Genomic DNA, 16,913 nt, shown 5'->3' with positions numbered 1-16,913 from the left:
CAAAGGGAATTTCCGACACATACTTTCAATTTCAAAGCACTGAATGGTAAGCCCTCCAAAGAGCCCCCTGTGATACTCTATTTACATTCTGTGGCTCCACCAGTAAAACAAAGGGACAAAACAGCAGGCTAAAAATACAGCAAGTCCCAAAGCATCATGCTGTTACTTGCTGGAATGCAAACTCAGCCTGAGAAGTACAGAGGAGAAGTACAAAGTAACTGATGGCAAAACAATTGCACCTTGATGCAGATATTAATAAATTCCATCACTTTATCTCAGCAACACTTCTTCCAATACCGTAACTGAGAACATTATCTACATAGAACAGTAATTTTTAAAATTCTTTATCGAATATCAAACAAGAATTAACAAAGCCTATGTAACACAACACAAGCAAGATGCAATCACTGCAATAAGTACTGGCATATTTTTGGAGACAGCAGGAGTTACAGGACCAAGTCTGAGCACGTGCCTTGTCCTCTTCTGCAAGGGCTAATTTTGTAGAAAGCAGAGGAATCTGTTTTGGCAAGCCATACACATTTCCCTGTGAAAACAGCTCATGACTCAGAGCACACCTGCTTGTCACCATAGCTGAAGCACAGCTTTAACCCAAGTTAGCTTTAGTGATCGGGAATTGGTCTTGTTCACTCTCTTTTCCCCTCTCCCTTGCCCTCCAACAGATGAATTAATATATTTTGTACCATAGATGAACTATACTAGAGGTCAGTATAATGACGTCAGGATTAATTATCAAAAGTGATGATTCTTTAAAACCACAGAAGCCATTTTTCTTTATTGATATATGTGAGACCTTCTAGAAATTAACATAAAAATTGGTCAGAAAAATTAATGGCACCAGGAACCATTTTTCTGAATCAAAAGGAAGAAAAAGGGTTAGCTAAAAAAAACAAAAAAAAAACCAAACACCCCAAAAATCCCCGAAGCCCCACTTGATGTTTTCCTCATGTGCTTTTTATAAACATTAAAGTTCTTGAGTAAGAAAAAACTTTTTCCAGTTGTATCTCTTTTACATGACTTTCAGAGTTCCTAAAGTTGGGACTTTATACTTACTTTTATTTAGTTTCAGGACATTAATTTTAAACTATGCCATGGTTTATGAAGATCACACTGCAGTTCTACAATATTGTAATTACTCAGTATTTAATGTCCACAGAACTAGTTCCTCATCCAAATCGTTACTGAAAATACTGATATCAGTAGAAGAAAATGTCTTATTTGAGACTCCGAATAGATACGTTCACTCAGTTTTATAGCAAATTATGTGTATTAGTACAGGGATTCTATCGTTCTGCATACATACTTACTACACAAAGCATTAGAAAGCATTTCTAAGACCACTAACAAAAATTAGGAGCATAAATTTTATTCAAAATACAACTCTGAAGAATTCTATCTAGTTTTATAATTTTGAGTTTCTAAATTTTTCCCAATAGTCTTACCATGGCAGTCTTAACATAAAAGATATGCAGTAATTACTAATAGTATTAATAAGATTGACAGAAACCCGACAAATAAATAACAAGGATTCTAGTTGCAATTCAGAGAGCTATAACTACGAACCTATCTATTAATGATGGTATTTGTAAACTATAAGCATTTGAATAATTCTCCTTCTGTTCTTTCAGATCTTAACAACAGCTACAGCCACAATCTGGAGATATTTGTAAAGGATGACAATTTAAATGCTTTTAATTTCAGCGCAAGCAATTTGTATACAAGGAGCAGAACAAAACCCAAAGACAAAAAGTGTGTAAAAGGGAATTCAAAGACAAACAGTTAAAAAAGGAAACTACACCAAAGCAGAGCATGGGTAAGGGGCTGTACTGTACAGTGCATTAAAGACAGGACCACGGCAAAATAAAACAAGGAGCAAGTGATTAAATTTGACATAAGGTATTTGCCATTGTAAAGTGATGGGAATGTAAATTACAATATCAATTATGTTTCATAGATTTTTTAGGGGAAAGTAATATGATGAATATATTTGATTATCAGGGAAGTCAAATAAAAGTAGATTTCAGAAACTGAGCTGTGAACTGATACAGTCAGACCAGCAAGAAAGAAAAAAAAAAAAAAAGAAAAAAAAAGAGGGAAGAGACATGAATTTGGAAACACAAGTAGATTTGGACACAGCTTGGCTGTTCTAAGCAAGAAGAAGAATGTGTAAATAAGCCACAGTCAAAGGATGCTTGATTGATGGGAAGAGAGGATTCCAGAGAGCAGGGAAATGGAAGAGGCTTCAGATCCATATTGCAGATTATCTTGGCAATGCTGCGCTTAGTGTGCAGACTGAGGTCCTCATCATTCTTCCAAAGAAGGTGGTCCAGACATTCGTAATATACACCAGTAAATTGGTTGTTACAAGTCAGAGTTACTGATCACATTGAGAAGACAAAAGAGAAACATTTTCTTCCCACCTTTGAGAAAGTGTGATGAGCCAGAGTACAATGCCTAAACTCACTTTGTGTTTAGCTACTGCATGAACTGTGTTTAACCAAGTTGCTTCTGAGAATTCTGATTTTAATAGTTTTTGCTTGTTCTTGGCAGTTCTCCTAGCCATCCCAGGCAAACAGACTGTGTTCTGTGCAGGGCATATCTCATGAATAGCCATGGATCTTCACAGAAGCTGTTTATGTTGTTTTAACTATATATTGAAGATACAGAATCAGATGCAAGATGCTCTGGTATAAAAAAAAAGCTACATAAGCAAATGAAAAGGATCAACGTGCCAAGTCTAATAACTTCCTCTTATCAGACGCCAGTTACATATTTACATGCATACATTTTTTTGTATCTGTTTGCTACAGTGAAGAATTAATTTTCTTTACAATTCCAAATTAAAAAAGAAACAATAAGGTTAGAGACTGCAAGACTCCTCCCCTCAGAAGAAAAAAGATTAAAAACATCCTCTGAACTCTTGACAAAATTTATACACTTAGGTGATTTGACAGGCTTCAACTGCTCTACTGCTTTTTCCGCATTGTATTCATAAAATAGTCATTCTGCAACCAAGACACTCTGTGGGGCTAAAAGGCACTCTTTGTAGAAGAAATTGCTGAAGCAATGGTAAAAGCGATTAAACCCAGAGGGTGTGAAAAGGCAGAAGACTTGAAAGTCATTTTCTGAAAATAGATACATCTGTCTTGGTTTCTTAAACAGTCATTGAAAAATGCGGAGATTTTTTTTTTTTCCCTCCAAACTTACTCTGTGCCCATTGATTCTTCTCAAGTAGTTTGTCATTTATAATACTGCAAAAATTTGCCAAGAGGAGTTCCATAACATGTATGTTAACTCTGTAACATGAGGAGTTATAACAACATGTGTGTTAAGTATTGTAATGAAAACCATTTCCCCCTCCCTACTCCACTTGCACTGTATATATAAGTTTTTGGATAAACATAGTTTTAGTGAAAGAATTCAGAATACACATTTTCTAATAAACCTTGCAGATGTTAAAAAAAAATGTTTTAATTTGGTATATGGCTCCATGTTTTAAAATCAATCCCTGCTGTGCATTGCACGCTATTTACAAATGATGGAAAACATCTGAATTAGTGTATGCTTCTCACAGAACTAGACTGATATATACAAATGTAACATTATAATAAAATACCTACTTATGATTTTATCACTCTTACTTTCAAAACATTTAGCATAACATTAAACTTGTCTGTCCACAATTCTTCATTTAGCAGTTATTTTATGTTTAATACAATCTTTCATGCTATCTGCAAGATTACTGATAAAACTTTAAGGTTTGCAACAGAGAAGACAAGATGTTGTAAACAAGCTTTATGAAGACTTAAAGCAACAACAACAAATCATTGAAAAGTACACAGTCCTTGAAGAACACATTAGCCAGTAACACAATACGGTATGAACAGATATACCCTGGGAGCAAAAAGAGTAAGGAGATTCCATTTTATTATGATCGCCTTTCAGAATAGATTCCCACTCCTATACATACTAAAAAAAAAAGTCAAAACAAACTGAAATATAAGTATCATCGTGAGCAGAAAGATGCAGAAAATGAAACGGAAAACCTGCTGTCTATATGAACATGAACAGCTTTCCCTCCAAAATGATTAGTTATTCCAAATTTTTAGAGGAAAAAAAGAACCTCTCTGAAGACTGTGTCAATAGAATAATATTTTGTGTATACTCTTTGTGTAGTATAAATCAAGTAAAATTAAAGATGATAGCATGCACATTAAAAACAAGGTCATTACTATTATGGCCTATCTATATAAACAAAGACTTTGAAACAGCATCCTTCTTCAATTTAAAATAAATTGGAACATGATCCAAAATAAGAACTTTTCATTGAAAACAAAATCATTAAATGGTCACAACAATTCTTTTTGAAGATCACAGAAGCATGGGCTGAGGTTTGATTTTGGTACTTCTTTTCAAGTTTTACTTCTGGTTGGGAATCAGTATGTTGAATTTGAGATCTAAAATTACTTTGCTCATGAAAAAAATCAATTATTTATCAGGAAATTTAAATTACTATAACATAATTGAAGAAAACAATTTTGGGACCAAAGAAAACTTTATCTAAGCCCAATGTTTCCACATGCATATGAGCTGCTGTAACATGCTGGATTCCCTGGTTAGTTAGGCTGATGAGAATTGAAACATACATATAGCCTCTATTCTGTTCCTTCCCTTCCCACACATGCAAAGAAGAGTTTAACTCTGCTATTGTAAGTTCTACAAAGTACTTCCATTCAGAAATACCCTGAAATGAAACTGGCTGAAGAAGAAAACCAATAAAAAACCCCTACACAAAATGAAGAAAAAAGGACCCCCCCAAGAAAATCCCTGAAGAGCTTGCAAAAAACTCACTGAGCTGCTTTCTATTTATTGCAATAGCCTCAAAGTATTTAATATTCCAAAACCATCCAGAATTATTTGCACATTCATTTATTAAAATTTATTACTGGTAGGATTTTGCTTTATTGAAAAAAGGAAACTATTAGTCTGGTAATTTGCAGTCTTTGTGTATCAACAGAAAGGAAGATGAACTGCTGAAACATCATTTTGAATTCTTTCATCCACTGACAGACTTACCTTTTCCATGGCTGAGGAAGATTTTTTTTTTTAACCTGATATGACTGCTGAGAACAATTTCCTTCTACTAGAACAAATTTGATTTATTTAAAAAATGTAAAACAGATAGAAAGTTTACAACTTAGTGCAAAATAGAGAGCAATTGCTAAGTGTTAACAGAAGAAAGCATTGAACCTACCTAAAGATCAGAAGAGCCGGATGTAAAAGAAAAACAAGTCTTACGACTGTGCCCCATCTACTCATGTATTTTATGTGTTAGAAATAACACTGAAAACATGTTCTAAATCAAATCAAGATCCTGAATTTGTTTTATTTTGTACTTAGCTTTTAGCTGCAACAATAAGGGTAATATTCTGCTAGAAAGAGTTGTGGCTTTCTGAAGCTATTTGAGTAGAGAATATTGTATGTCTGGTATGTTCAAGGTGGTCTTTGTAGTATGTAAGAGCAGCTTTTCTTCTTTACCTATTGAAGAAATTGCTCTCAATGGTAATTTTAAAAAGAGCTCTACAAGTATAAAAAGAGAGCCCGCATCTATTATTCAATCATAACTTTTTTTCCATGTTATTGATGTATTTAAAAACATCTTGCTCAGAATTTATATATTGTGAATTAAAGGTGACAGAGGACCATATGGAAACCCATGATAGAATAAAAATGCAAGTAAACTAGTAACAGAAGAGAGAATTCTACAATACATTTCCATACCAGTAATAATGACAGTATTCACACAGTCTCTACATATCAAAAAACCAACAGGATTTGAAAGAAATTGTAATAATGTCAAGTTACTAAAAAATAAAAATTAGTCAGAAGTCCTAGAATATGTGTTTCAGAGAAAATTTCAATACTACAAGATGGAGAATGTATGCATGGGTTTGTGTTACTTGTGAAAAGCACAGCTGGATCCTATGTAAGCACAGGAATATTGTGGAGATAGCATTCTCACCAGTTGATTGACTAAGGAGAGAAGGCAGTTACAGTGGGTAAGTAACAGCTGAAGATTGCAACTTTTTCCAAATTATAACCACTATCTCTACAATGGGAACTCTGACAAATCTTTCCATTCAGAAGTATCATGAAATGGAATTCGCATAAGTGAAAACACTCGCCCCCCCCAACCATACCCTTCACTCCTATAAGAGTTTCATGTTTTGATATTTGTCCTGGACATATATGTGTACATGTATTATATTTTAAAATAGAAACAACTATGAAATTTTCTTAGGTTGACTGCTTCTCTGTCTCTGCCTAATAACATAGCCTGAGATTTCTCCTAACTTCTACAAAATTTGATGCTGTTTTTTATTTTTTTAATTACTTTTTAAAATTTATTTTTTTAGTTATTCTCCAAGATGTTTGTTTTGTTCTAAGAAACATGACACCCCAATTCTAAACATAAATAACCTGTTCAAAACTGGCCACAAGGCTATCATATTTAATTCCTCTGACAATATCTTTAAGATTTATGAATAAAATTCAAATAACAACACAAAAGAAACAATTATTAGTATTCCTGAAATACTAAGTAATTACATCAGTTCCTATCATAGCTGATCTAAGCATAGAAGATGTGAAAATACAATCAATCCAAATGACTAACTGACATACAAGTGAAACAGGAATGATCTTTGGAGGATTCCAGGCATGTACAGGTCTTGCATGTTTGTTTTTTTTCTTTTTTCTATTTACAACTGCAAGCTGCTTACTATTTTTATAACATAGTTCATTTTTTCACCATATTTTTTTTTTAAATCTTGAAACTTTGTAAACAATTTAACAAATTTCTCTTTTCCTACTCAGTTCAGTGTCTGTGGGCATTTATATAAATTGATTTTATTCCAGTGATCTTGCCTGTCAGATCTTGGTATCTTGTCCGATTTTAATTTCATTGCCTCAGCAAATTATATAGGTGTTGAAAGTTGTGTAAGACACAAGCCTCAATGTTTTTGTAATCTTTCATTTTAGGTAAGTGACAGACATTCACCCCAAAACAGTCATTCATCACTGCAGATAAATTATTACACCTTGCTCTTAGGGAAAAGTACCTCACTAAAAAGCTTTTCTCCATTACTTAGACAATGTCTTCCTCTTTCCTTCTGATTATTTTTGCATCTTTCTCACATTATCTTTTCAAAAGCCAGGCTTTAAAATGGTCAAGAAAAAAAATATGTTGTTTGTTATCCTACTCCTTTTCTGCTGTAGAGACAATACTTTTCTTTGAGACTGAAAGAGTAGCCGAGGAAGAAATGAATCCTTAGCAATCTAAATGAAATGAAGATGTTGAATAAGCAGGACAGCATCCTTTTTGGATTTTTAAAATCATTTCACTTCAGTATTTATTTTCCTTGAGTCTATTTCCTAGAATCTTTAGTAAAAGGCTACATTAAGCAAAAATGGTACTTTTGAAGGAAACAATACAGCTCAGCATTAAGGTCGTCGTCGTCCCTCCCCCCCCTTTTTAAATTATATAGATAGATTCTTTTTTTCTATTTTTCTGAGAATTTTAACTTTTGATTTCCTGCATGCTTCTCTTGGATTCTTAACTCAAAAAAGTATTATTAATCACACCTTGATTTTTGACAAGTTTACACCATTCTTGCATTTGTGATTTGGACTTATACTCCTTTACCAAGAAAAGAGTAGACTCTGCCTACAGGAGTAAGGCTAAGGCTAAGGCTTCCCAAGTGAATGAGTAACACTGAAAGTAATCTTTGGATATTTTGCCCATTCTCACCCTTTCCTCCAGTAAAAGGGAAAAATTAACCAAACTCAGAAGTATTTTATGCCATAGGAAATTCTTCAGGTGAGCCAGACATGGATCTTAGCACCATTCTAATGTAAACTATTACTGACAAGACTGCACTGTTTGTGCAAATGTTTTAGAAAGTTATCCTTGCTATTTGTAGTGCATTTTTACCCCAATCCTAGCAAACCCAACTCTTGAATTTCAGTTCATCTTCTGACCCAACAGACACTCTTGCATGAGACTCAATTGAGCAGGCATTGTAACTGCATAAAAAAACAGGACTGACTTGCCAACAAAGAGAGATTTTACTGGAATTATTGATAAAATGTATACCAATAATTCTCTTAAATCCTCAATAAAGCAGCACAGCAGTCAACAGACTAACAAAAGTCCTTGTCTTATTCCTCACTTATCCACCTTTAGCAGAGTAACAGAATCCACAGCATTAGCAATTTAAAATAGGAAGGAAGCAAAGCTGAGCTCAGTTGGAGGAAGAAATTTTGGCTTCCATTTGGTTTTGATTTTCTTCACTGGATGTTTTTCTGCACTTCATAAAAATAATATCATACTTCTTTCATATTACCAAATCAAAGAAGAACTGTGCAGCAAGACTCTTTGAACTGGATGTAAAATATACAGTTCATAATGCTTCAGTACAGATACCAAGTGAAAAGATACGAAAGACCTCAAAGAAAAAACATCTCTGCTTTACTTCCTAGTAAATCTTTAATTTCTAGTGGTGACACTTTTTCGGTTAGCAGTAAGAGGTATTTATGATATCCAAAAACTTTTTATACAACACAAAAAATATTAACAAATACTTTACTACCATCCCTACTGCTTGCATTCACCTCCTGTTCCTGAATCTCTCCTGTAACAGGAGAGATCTGTTTCAAACAAAAAACTGACTGTGGATATCCCGAACGGATATTAAAGACCACAAATAATTTGAAATCCTATTAAACATTAGACAGTATAAAGTACGTAAATTGTGTATTTCCAAATGTTATTATTTTTTCTAGTTTCCAAATAAACCCTGTTGCACAACTATACTTAGCAAAAACAGGACTCACACATTTTCTGATGCAACTTCATTGAAGATTTATAACTTAAGAATTAAATGTAGGTATTTGTAGACACCAAGTCAAAGCCATGACATTCTTTAATATTTACTTGCTTCATTTGGAATGCTTTTAGTTCTCAGAAGTTTTTGAATGCTTTCTCAAAGAAGTCAAAAGTCTCTTTTTCAGAATCCGTAAGAGGTGACACCATTATCTTTATGATTTTACTGATAGCAATTCTATTTTAATCTCCCCCCTCCCAAATGCTCCATAAACACCTTTTATCAAATTAAACCATCTGTAATAAAATTTCCCATTTCCCCACTATGTCAGCATTATTCTACAAAACCAAACCAGTGAAGCTAGCTTGTCTTTCAAAAAGTATTTTTCAATGTTTAGCCAAAATTCATTCTAAATGTATTAATGTATTTGTTCAGCTCTGAAAGTTTTAGACACACAAAATCAATCCTTACATAATTCTATAACAAGTCATCAATTACCTGTTAAACTGGCCAAAAAATTGCCTAGAATTGGATGACAGCATTCTACCACAACAGATTGTTTAGGAAAACACAACAATAACAGAAGAAAAATCCTCTTCAAGAGTCAGTTAAGCCAAATGATTAAACGTAGCTTCTCCTACACATATCTTCCCGTTGAATCCAAAGAAAGCATTCTCTGCAGTTACTTAACTGCAAATACGATTTGTATTGTTATTTACATTGTTACCAAGAAGCAAAAGTTACTTGATCATCATAAGATTCCTAAGCCTAATAAAGCATATACCTATATTCAAACTAGGCAAATGACATTGCTATCATATAAACACTTTTGGAAAATGAAAGCATTCTTATACTTACTCTTTATAATGGATGCTGAAGCGTAAGTTACTGTTATTGAATATACTTTTTTTGTAAGTATAGAAAACCTTTAAAATCTATTTCTATGTGATAATTTGGATAGAACCAATTTATATACTGAAAACTACAGAGACCATAGGATTTTAAGAACAGGTAAGTATTTCCACAGGGACGTAAAAATTCAAATCTAACAACTCTCATTAAAATACCGTTAATTGAATTCTGTTGCCTAGTATTCTTACAGTACTTAAATCCTTTGAAAACACATTAAAACTACCAAACGAGAACAGCAGCAGTATCAAACAGGAAGAATTTTTAGTCAAATGCCTGCTGCTGCTTTTATGACATTCCATATTTCATCATTATAGACTGGCTTATGAACTTGTACTAATGTAGCAGCTTTAATAAGTAGAACTGAAGTGGTAGACTGTTGCCCCCACATCACAAACCACTAACATCAGTATACATTTTAGTTTCTCACCTTGTCAATCATTTTACGGGCTTCCATTTCTTCAGAATTGGGATTTTCCAACTCAATAGTGTAAGTACCTTTGTCACTCTGGTCGTCCTCATTGTCCTTTTCAGTAGCAGCAGAAATATGCTGGCCTTTCAACTTTTTGTCCATCTCCTGGTTCTGACTAGGCCTATGGCCAAGGCTTCCCGAACTCCTTAACAAGGCAGCTTGTAAGACAGGTAATGCAGCAGAGGGTTCTTCTGATTTTTGTTTTAGAAGTTTTGCATGAACACCATGTACTGCTCTGTGATGTGATGAGCTAGTTTGTACAGATGAAGGGACTGCTTTCTCTCCTGATGTAGGTTTCACTCTTTCAGCTCGTGCATGAGGTGTTGGAGATGGAGATTCTGGGCACAAAGCTCCCACATTCTGAGAAAAAGAGTAAGAACGTCTCTTTCGAGGATGGTCTTCATCAAAAAACTCAATCATAAAGGCAGTCTGACTCAAACCGGCTTGCTCTTGCTGCTTTTCTGTGGAATGGACTTTCTGGTGTGACTTTTTCAGCTCTGTATGATGATGCCTTAAATGTTCTTCAAGTGCTGCCCGCTTACTGTAATGCCGGTGTGCACCAGCATTTTCTGAATCACTTTGTGTACCATCATCATGCTTATTCCCTACAAGCAAAGCAAAAGAATATATAGCACAATGAAACAAACAAACAAAAAAAGCCCCAGCCCAACATGTACAAAAGAAAACTGGCAAACAAAGAAAGAATTTCAAATTGGTTTTCCGTTTAGACTCCAACAGCTTTCATATCTGGCTTGGCAAATTTTGTACAGCCCCTGGTAATGCATTCAACTTGCTATGAGTCAAACAATGAAACATTTCATAAGCTGGTCAGTAACAGCAGAGAATTTGAATTACCCTTTTCACCAATATTCTCATCTGTGAATACTTATCAGTGACTTACAAAAGCCAGTATTTTACCAGCTGTACTATAGTATGTTTCTGAATTATACTAATGTTGTTACACAGCCAGTTGATTACAAATGACTACTGAAAGATTCAAGGCAGGGTTAAGAGGAAAAAGAAAACCTTAAAGTAGTCCTTCCAGTAGCTGAAAATACCCATTGAGAGCCACAGTTCATATTGTTGGATTCCTCACACATTTACAAGAGTTTATCATGAGAAATGTCTACTAAAAATTGGAATGAATTCTTTATTACTCTTTCCAAGAAGTAAAATGAATTTTTCCATCATTCATTCCCCTCAGCATCCGATATATGCATGTAAAGTAGTTATTACTTATTCATTCCACAAACTACTTTGAGATCTATGAATAAGGATTATGTATTTAATAAATCATATATACGCCTACAAATATACTTTGTAGTGATACCTGAAAATGCATGGAAGCCTGGATACTCATACACAGTAAGTCACATTTAACACAAAGCAACTTCATGTACAATGAAAGTGTCTACACTTTTAAGTTTTAGCTCAGTTTTACCTTATTTGAACTCTTTTTTGATCAAGTCTTACTTGTGTATGCACAGATCGTACAATTTATTTATTTTTTTATTCTCAAGAGGATAGCTTTTTAAGGTTTTCTCACTTACATAGTTAGGATATGCAGCTACTACTCAGTAAAATAGTGATCGCATATTAGGAAACCTTATTTATCAGACTAATAGCACGGAATACAAAGCTGAAATCCCAACTTACATTCCTGTTTGCTACTTATTTGTACAGTGCCTAAGAAAATGATGTGATGGTTCCTATACTTCCAAACAGTAACAATAAATATCAACATCACAGCAAAAGTCATATCACATGACTTTAGCAGTGTGACTTCAGTACAGGAAGAAAAAGCTGAGGAAAAAAAAAAAAGTTTTTATTTTTTTTAAAATCAAACTTTCAAAGCGGCTATCTATATTACCTTATAATTTGAAAAAGTACAATTTATGAGCGAGAATACAAACAAATCACAGAAGATTACAAAATTCAGGTATTTATTATAACCATATGCACCCCATAACTTATACCTCTTTCAGATGAAAATTCATCAATCTTTGAGGAGCCAGGAAAAGGTTAAGGCCTTGTAAACAAAGCCCTTCCTATTTATCAAAGTGACAAGCTTAATATATTAAAGAATGTTCATGAATATAATACAGTATCATGAAGACCAAAGAATGCTCTGTGATATGCTCTAGAAGAAATATTACACTATTATCTTAATGCTAGCACATTGATATGATTCTGTTTTCAAGATTTTATTTTTTAGCTTAATTTGGAAGAGTCAGCCTTAAAAAGAAGACTTTTGATCAGTAAGACAAAACATCTTGTACCCAGTCCCAGCTGGTTTAACAGCTAGGCATGATAATGTTGCAGAATCAAGAAAAATGGGAATTGCAGGGTTAACCTGCTGAAATTAAAAACAGAAAATGAGAGACTTGAAGTTTTCTTTCTGAAAGTTTGAATGCCACTAGAATCTTCATCTGAACATCAAAACTACTTTCTTCTTTATTCTGCTAAGTGGCATCCAAAAGAAAGTACACTTATCACACTTAACATTTTATTTGAAGTGTCACTATCTGCAGTAAATGAACATGTATAATCACCTGGAACTCCATTCAACAGCAGCATTCTTGTAAAATGCAATATTCTGCAAGCTTAGTATAAAAATTGAAGCTCTTAGTCTATTTCAGATTCCTGACTCAAACTTGACTCCGTCGTACAGGATCGATTTAAGCAGAATAACTATATGATGTATTCTTTGCCATAAATGATTTTCTTAGAGCACATGAATATTCACAGAACATATGCTATTGGAAGAGTTGCTAAAAGCATAAATTGAACTTCAGAGCTTTGGTTCTAAAAAGCAATTCGGCTTTTTAAAGTAACGCAGGGGAAAAAGTGAAATGTACGAAATTTAACTAAGGTTTGGATTTCTTCCTTTTCCCTTTCAAGATCAATGTTTTAAAAACGTGATGTTTTCAGCTGTACTAGAATATCTCCAATTAGTATACTTATTGTAAGATGACTTAAGATTTGTTTTCCTATCCTCTTTTTAAGACTTAATAACTGCAATAAAATTTCCCAGCACAGATCCTTCCACGCATGTGGAGTATCTGTGATTTCAACTGAACTCAGCAAGGGCTCAGGGATCCACTCACTGGATGCTGGTGAGGAATTGTTGCTTTCAGAAATAGGCATAGCTGTAATTATTCATGTTACCTTTCAGTCTCTTCAAGTACACTGGAACGTCACTCTTAATACTTTTGGAATCCTCCTCAGTTGGTTCCCATATCATTCTAGGAGGATTGTTCTGTGCTAGCCAATCTGCTACTTTGCTCTCTGCGGCCATCATCACTGTTTGAAGCCCAGGCAGGTCCTGACCACTGGAGGAAGAAGGCTTTTTTGACTTGTGACGCTGTTCCGATGTGAATTTTGTCACGTGATCTTTGATCGTCACTTTTCCTGGAGTGTTGTCATCAAATTCAATGGTAAAGGAAGCATGCCCTGCACCTGCTGCATGGGAGCTTTGGGTGTCTTTTGTTGGAATTTCATGAATAGTGCTCTCTGCTACCTGTGAAGGTTGCTGGAATTCTTTTGTAGGGATTTCAAAATAACTTGGCTCCCTACAGAAAGGGTAAAGTTCTTCATTTGCAGCTGCAGACTGCTCCTCAGCTTGCTTGGCATCTGTGCTGCATCCTATTAAGAAAAATAAAAAATAGATTTCACAATACTTGGGAACTTCAGGTTCTTCAAGAAGTTTCCGAACTCCTGTAAAGGCCACTTGAGTAATTTCTGGAATAAACAGTAAGATTTTGGAGAAGATTAAGCAATGTAGTTCTAGAAAAATAATTCTAGAATTATAATTCCAGAATTACATATAAAGTATTACTGAAAAGACAGCACAACCTTTGGCTGTAAGTAGTGTAAAATGGTGAAAAGCTGACTTAGAATTTGTCAAAGAATATTTGCATTCCAAAAATTTTTAGATGATATAAAGGTCAGATGAGTTATTACACATGGAAAACCCGGTAAATCGCATTAGAGAAATAGTTGAAATGATCATTATTGCAATTCCAATCTATCGGAAAAACATCAAAACAAGGTGCCCCCAAAACAAGTGCTAGTGGTCTGGCTTTCATTTCCTGCAGTGGATAGCTAGTATCGTTTTGTTTGGTAAAATTCTTTGGAAAAACAATTCACACATTAACAGAAGGTAAACATTAATTCTGCCTTGAAAAGTTTAACACTGATAGGCATTGGAAAGTGTTTTGGAATTCAAACACTTTAGTTTTATCTTTTGTAGAAACCTAAAGAATCAAGCTAAATCCTACCGTCACCTGCTCTTATTTTGTTTCCATAATTTGTAGATGAACAGAAAAAGTAACAACAGCTGTAAGTGTGTAGAATGTTACCAAACCATGCTCTAACTGGGTAAAGAAAGCAGGATGTGGAAAAAGCATGGGGTAGTAATTGAAAGTCCCACTGTATAGCCTCAACAAAGGTTAAAGTTCCTTTTGATTGCAGCAAAGCTACCAAAGTGCCTTTTAAGAAAACAAACCTTCTGGTTGCATTTCATGAAGTAGTAAGCTAGCCAAAATATCTGGTGTAGAGATGTGCTATAAGCAACAGACGCTTGAGAAGTTAGCAGCAACGGCAAGTAACATTCCAGCAGAAGAATTCTGAATAGCTCCTACGTGATTTATCATGAACCACGTTAAGATGCTTAAGAAATCATTTTAGGTTGCCAAGTAAAGGAATAAGAATGCAATTAACAGATTTCTGGCGCTAAAAATAGCCACACTATATCAGCTAAGACAATTAACATTTGTGTATGAAACTATTATGCAATAAGGTAGCAACAGAAACATTTATACTGGAGTCAGGAGTTTAAGCAGTAAAGGATGCAGGACAGCATAATGTGCCTATGCTGTTCTTCACAAACACGTGCTTCTTGTGAAGATTTAGGAACCGGTTAAAAAATTAAAAAATAAAAAAGGATGGTAATTTGATACAGAGAAATAGAACTGATTAAGGGACAGCATAATAGCTGGAAAAGTTAAAAAAAAAAAGATGTTATGGTGTGATAACAAAAATAGTACACATTCTTTATTATTGCCGTACTTGGATACCAACAGGATAAAATAACTCTGACAGAGGTGACACAACTCTTTCAACTTATTTTATCTAAAAGTAGCTGTTGCAAACAGAAAAGATGCTCAGAATTCAGACAGTTTTCATATTGTGCTGTTGCATTCCAAGAATACCCTAGCTAATGCTTTTCACTGCACTGTGAGCTACTCATCTCTGTGGGGTAGTTTCCAGGCACTACAACAGCAACTCACTACTCCCCTCCCTGGGAAACAGAATGCCTTTTTAGCCCCCTTCCAGAAAACACTTATGCCAGCAGACAAACAGTACAGAATAAACCTATTTTACTGATGCAAAGGTCATTAAAAAAGTACAATTTCATGCAATTGTAACCAATTAACCTGTAACCAATAATTAAGCAAGACTGTGTTAAATGCTCCTTCAAAAGATAACTGGCTAACACAGTATGTTTTGAGAAATATTTCTAGTTTTGGGCCAGGCAAGAGCAATCTACTGGTCACACAATAAACAATATTTTTCAGTAAATATGAAGTAACTGGTTCATTACCATCTTTTGAAAATCACAAGATTGTAGCCAAACTACATCAGATGTATGGTAGGCTTAGGATGAGGGGATCTGTAACACTGGTTTGTGAGCATTGATGGACAATTTTCCCTGTAAAACTTGCCTGCACCAAATTTAACATTTGTAATCAACTGTTTATACTAATATTTTTGATTAAAACATGCTATAACATGGCTTGAATCTAAATTATGACAGAGTGAATCTAATCAAAAGAAGTGAGAAACTGAACTACAACTAAATTGTAAATTTTGCTAAACTAGAAAAATTCTTACAAATACATTGATATTATATATATAATGAAAAATATCTGAAGTACAAGTTAATTTTAATTACTTAAAAAATCCTATTTTCAGCCTGAAGTACTTGCATTTTTAGAAGAGTTAAATATATCAGAATTGATTAGAATAAGGAATTGAAAACAATGAGGAAACAAAAAAATATAGATCCTGATCTGAACCACCCTTCAGAATTTTTCACCCAAATTCTAAATGCAAGTCCTTACAGCTTTCTAAATATTACGAAGAGTGATCTATAAAATAGCCTTACCTTTGAAATCCTATTATAAAAAGTCATCTGTCAAGACGAAGAAAATTATGTATCAGACTGAATACAGAAAGCTTTAAGAGAAAACCCTCCAGCAAATACTGAAGATAGTTAGCGGTCATCACAGCTCTATCATTTTTAAATAGAACAAGCATAGTATCTGTACAGCAAAAGAGGCAATTGTGTGGAATTGAAAGTGTGTTTTGGGAAAATGAGGGGATGGACGGGTTGTGAACTGCTACCTCTTCAGGGACTGAAGAGACTTCTGAACTGGCAAGAGTGAAAGGAAAGGGGCAGAAAAAGAAGCAGGGTATCTGTAAAGAAGCAGCTCTCATTCTACAAACGTCTAGAACTACAAAAGACAACTCTGCAACAGTTTCTACAAAGGCAAGTAAGGAAGCAATAACTGTAGCTGCTACACAGGTGTAGAGAGACAATAAATGAAATAACAAGTCTAGGAGAG

At 34.3% G+C, this 16,913-nt stretch overlaps 1 protein-coding gene across 5 annotated transcripts in view; it reads right to left on the bottom strand.

Annotated features, from left to right (window-relative positions):
• The window catches only part of CEP170 (centrosomal protein 170), a 104,757-nt gene that overhangs the window by 42,467 nt on the left and 45,377 nt on the right, over positions 1–16,913 (bottom strand). For all 5 annotated transcript variants that reach the window (XM_075043186.1, XM_075043185.1, XM_075043183.1 and 2 more), the window contains exons 8-9: positions 13,453–13,929; positions 10,243–10,889 (exon numbers count right to left, since the gene is read on the bottom strand). In XM_075043186.1, the coding sequence (XP_074899287.1) occupies positions 10,243–10,889; positions 13,453–13,929 (1,124 nt within the window). The remainder of the gene's footprint in view (positions 1–10,242; positions 10,890–13,452; positions 13,930–16,913) is intronic.

This window comes from Buteo buteo, chromosome 12 (assembly GCF_964188355.1).
Source record: "Buteo buteo chromosome 12, bButBut1.hap1.1, whole genome shotgun sequence".
Taxonomy (NCBI): Eukaryota; Metazoa; Chordata; class Aves; order Accipitriformes; family Accipitridae; genus Buteo; species Buteo buteo.
The sequence above is the reverse complement of the archived record's forward strand: the minus strand, read 5'-3'. Positions and strand labels throughout refer to the sequence as shown.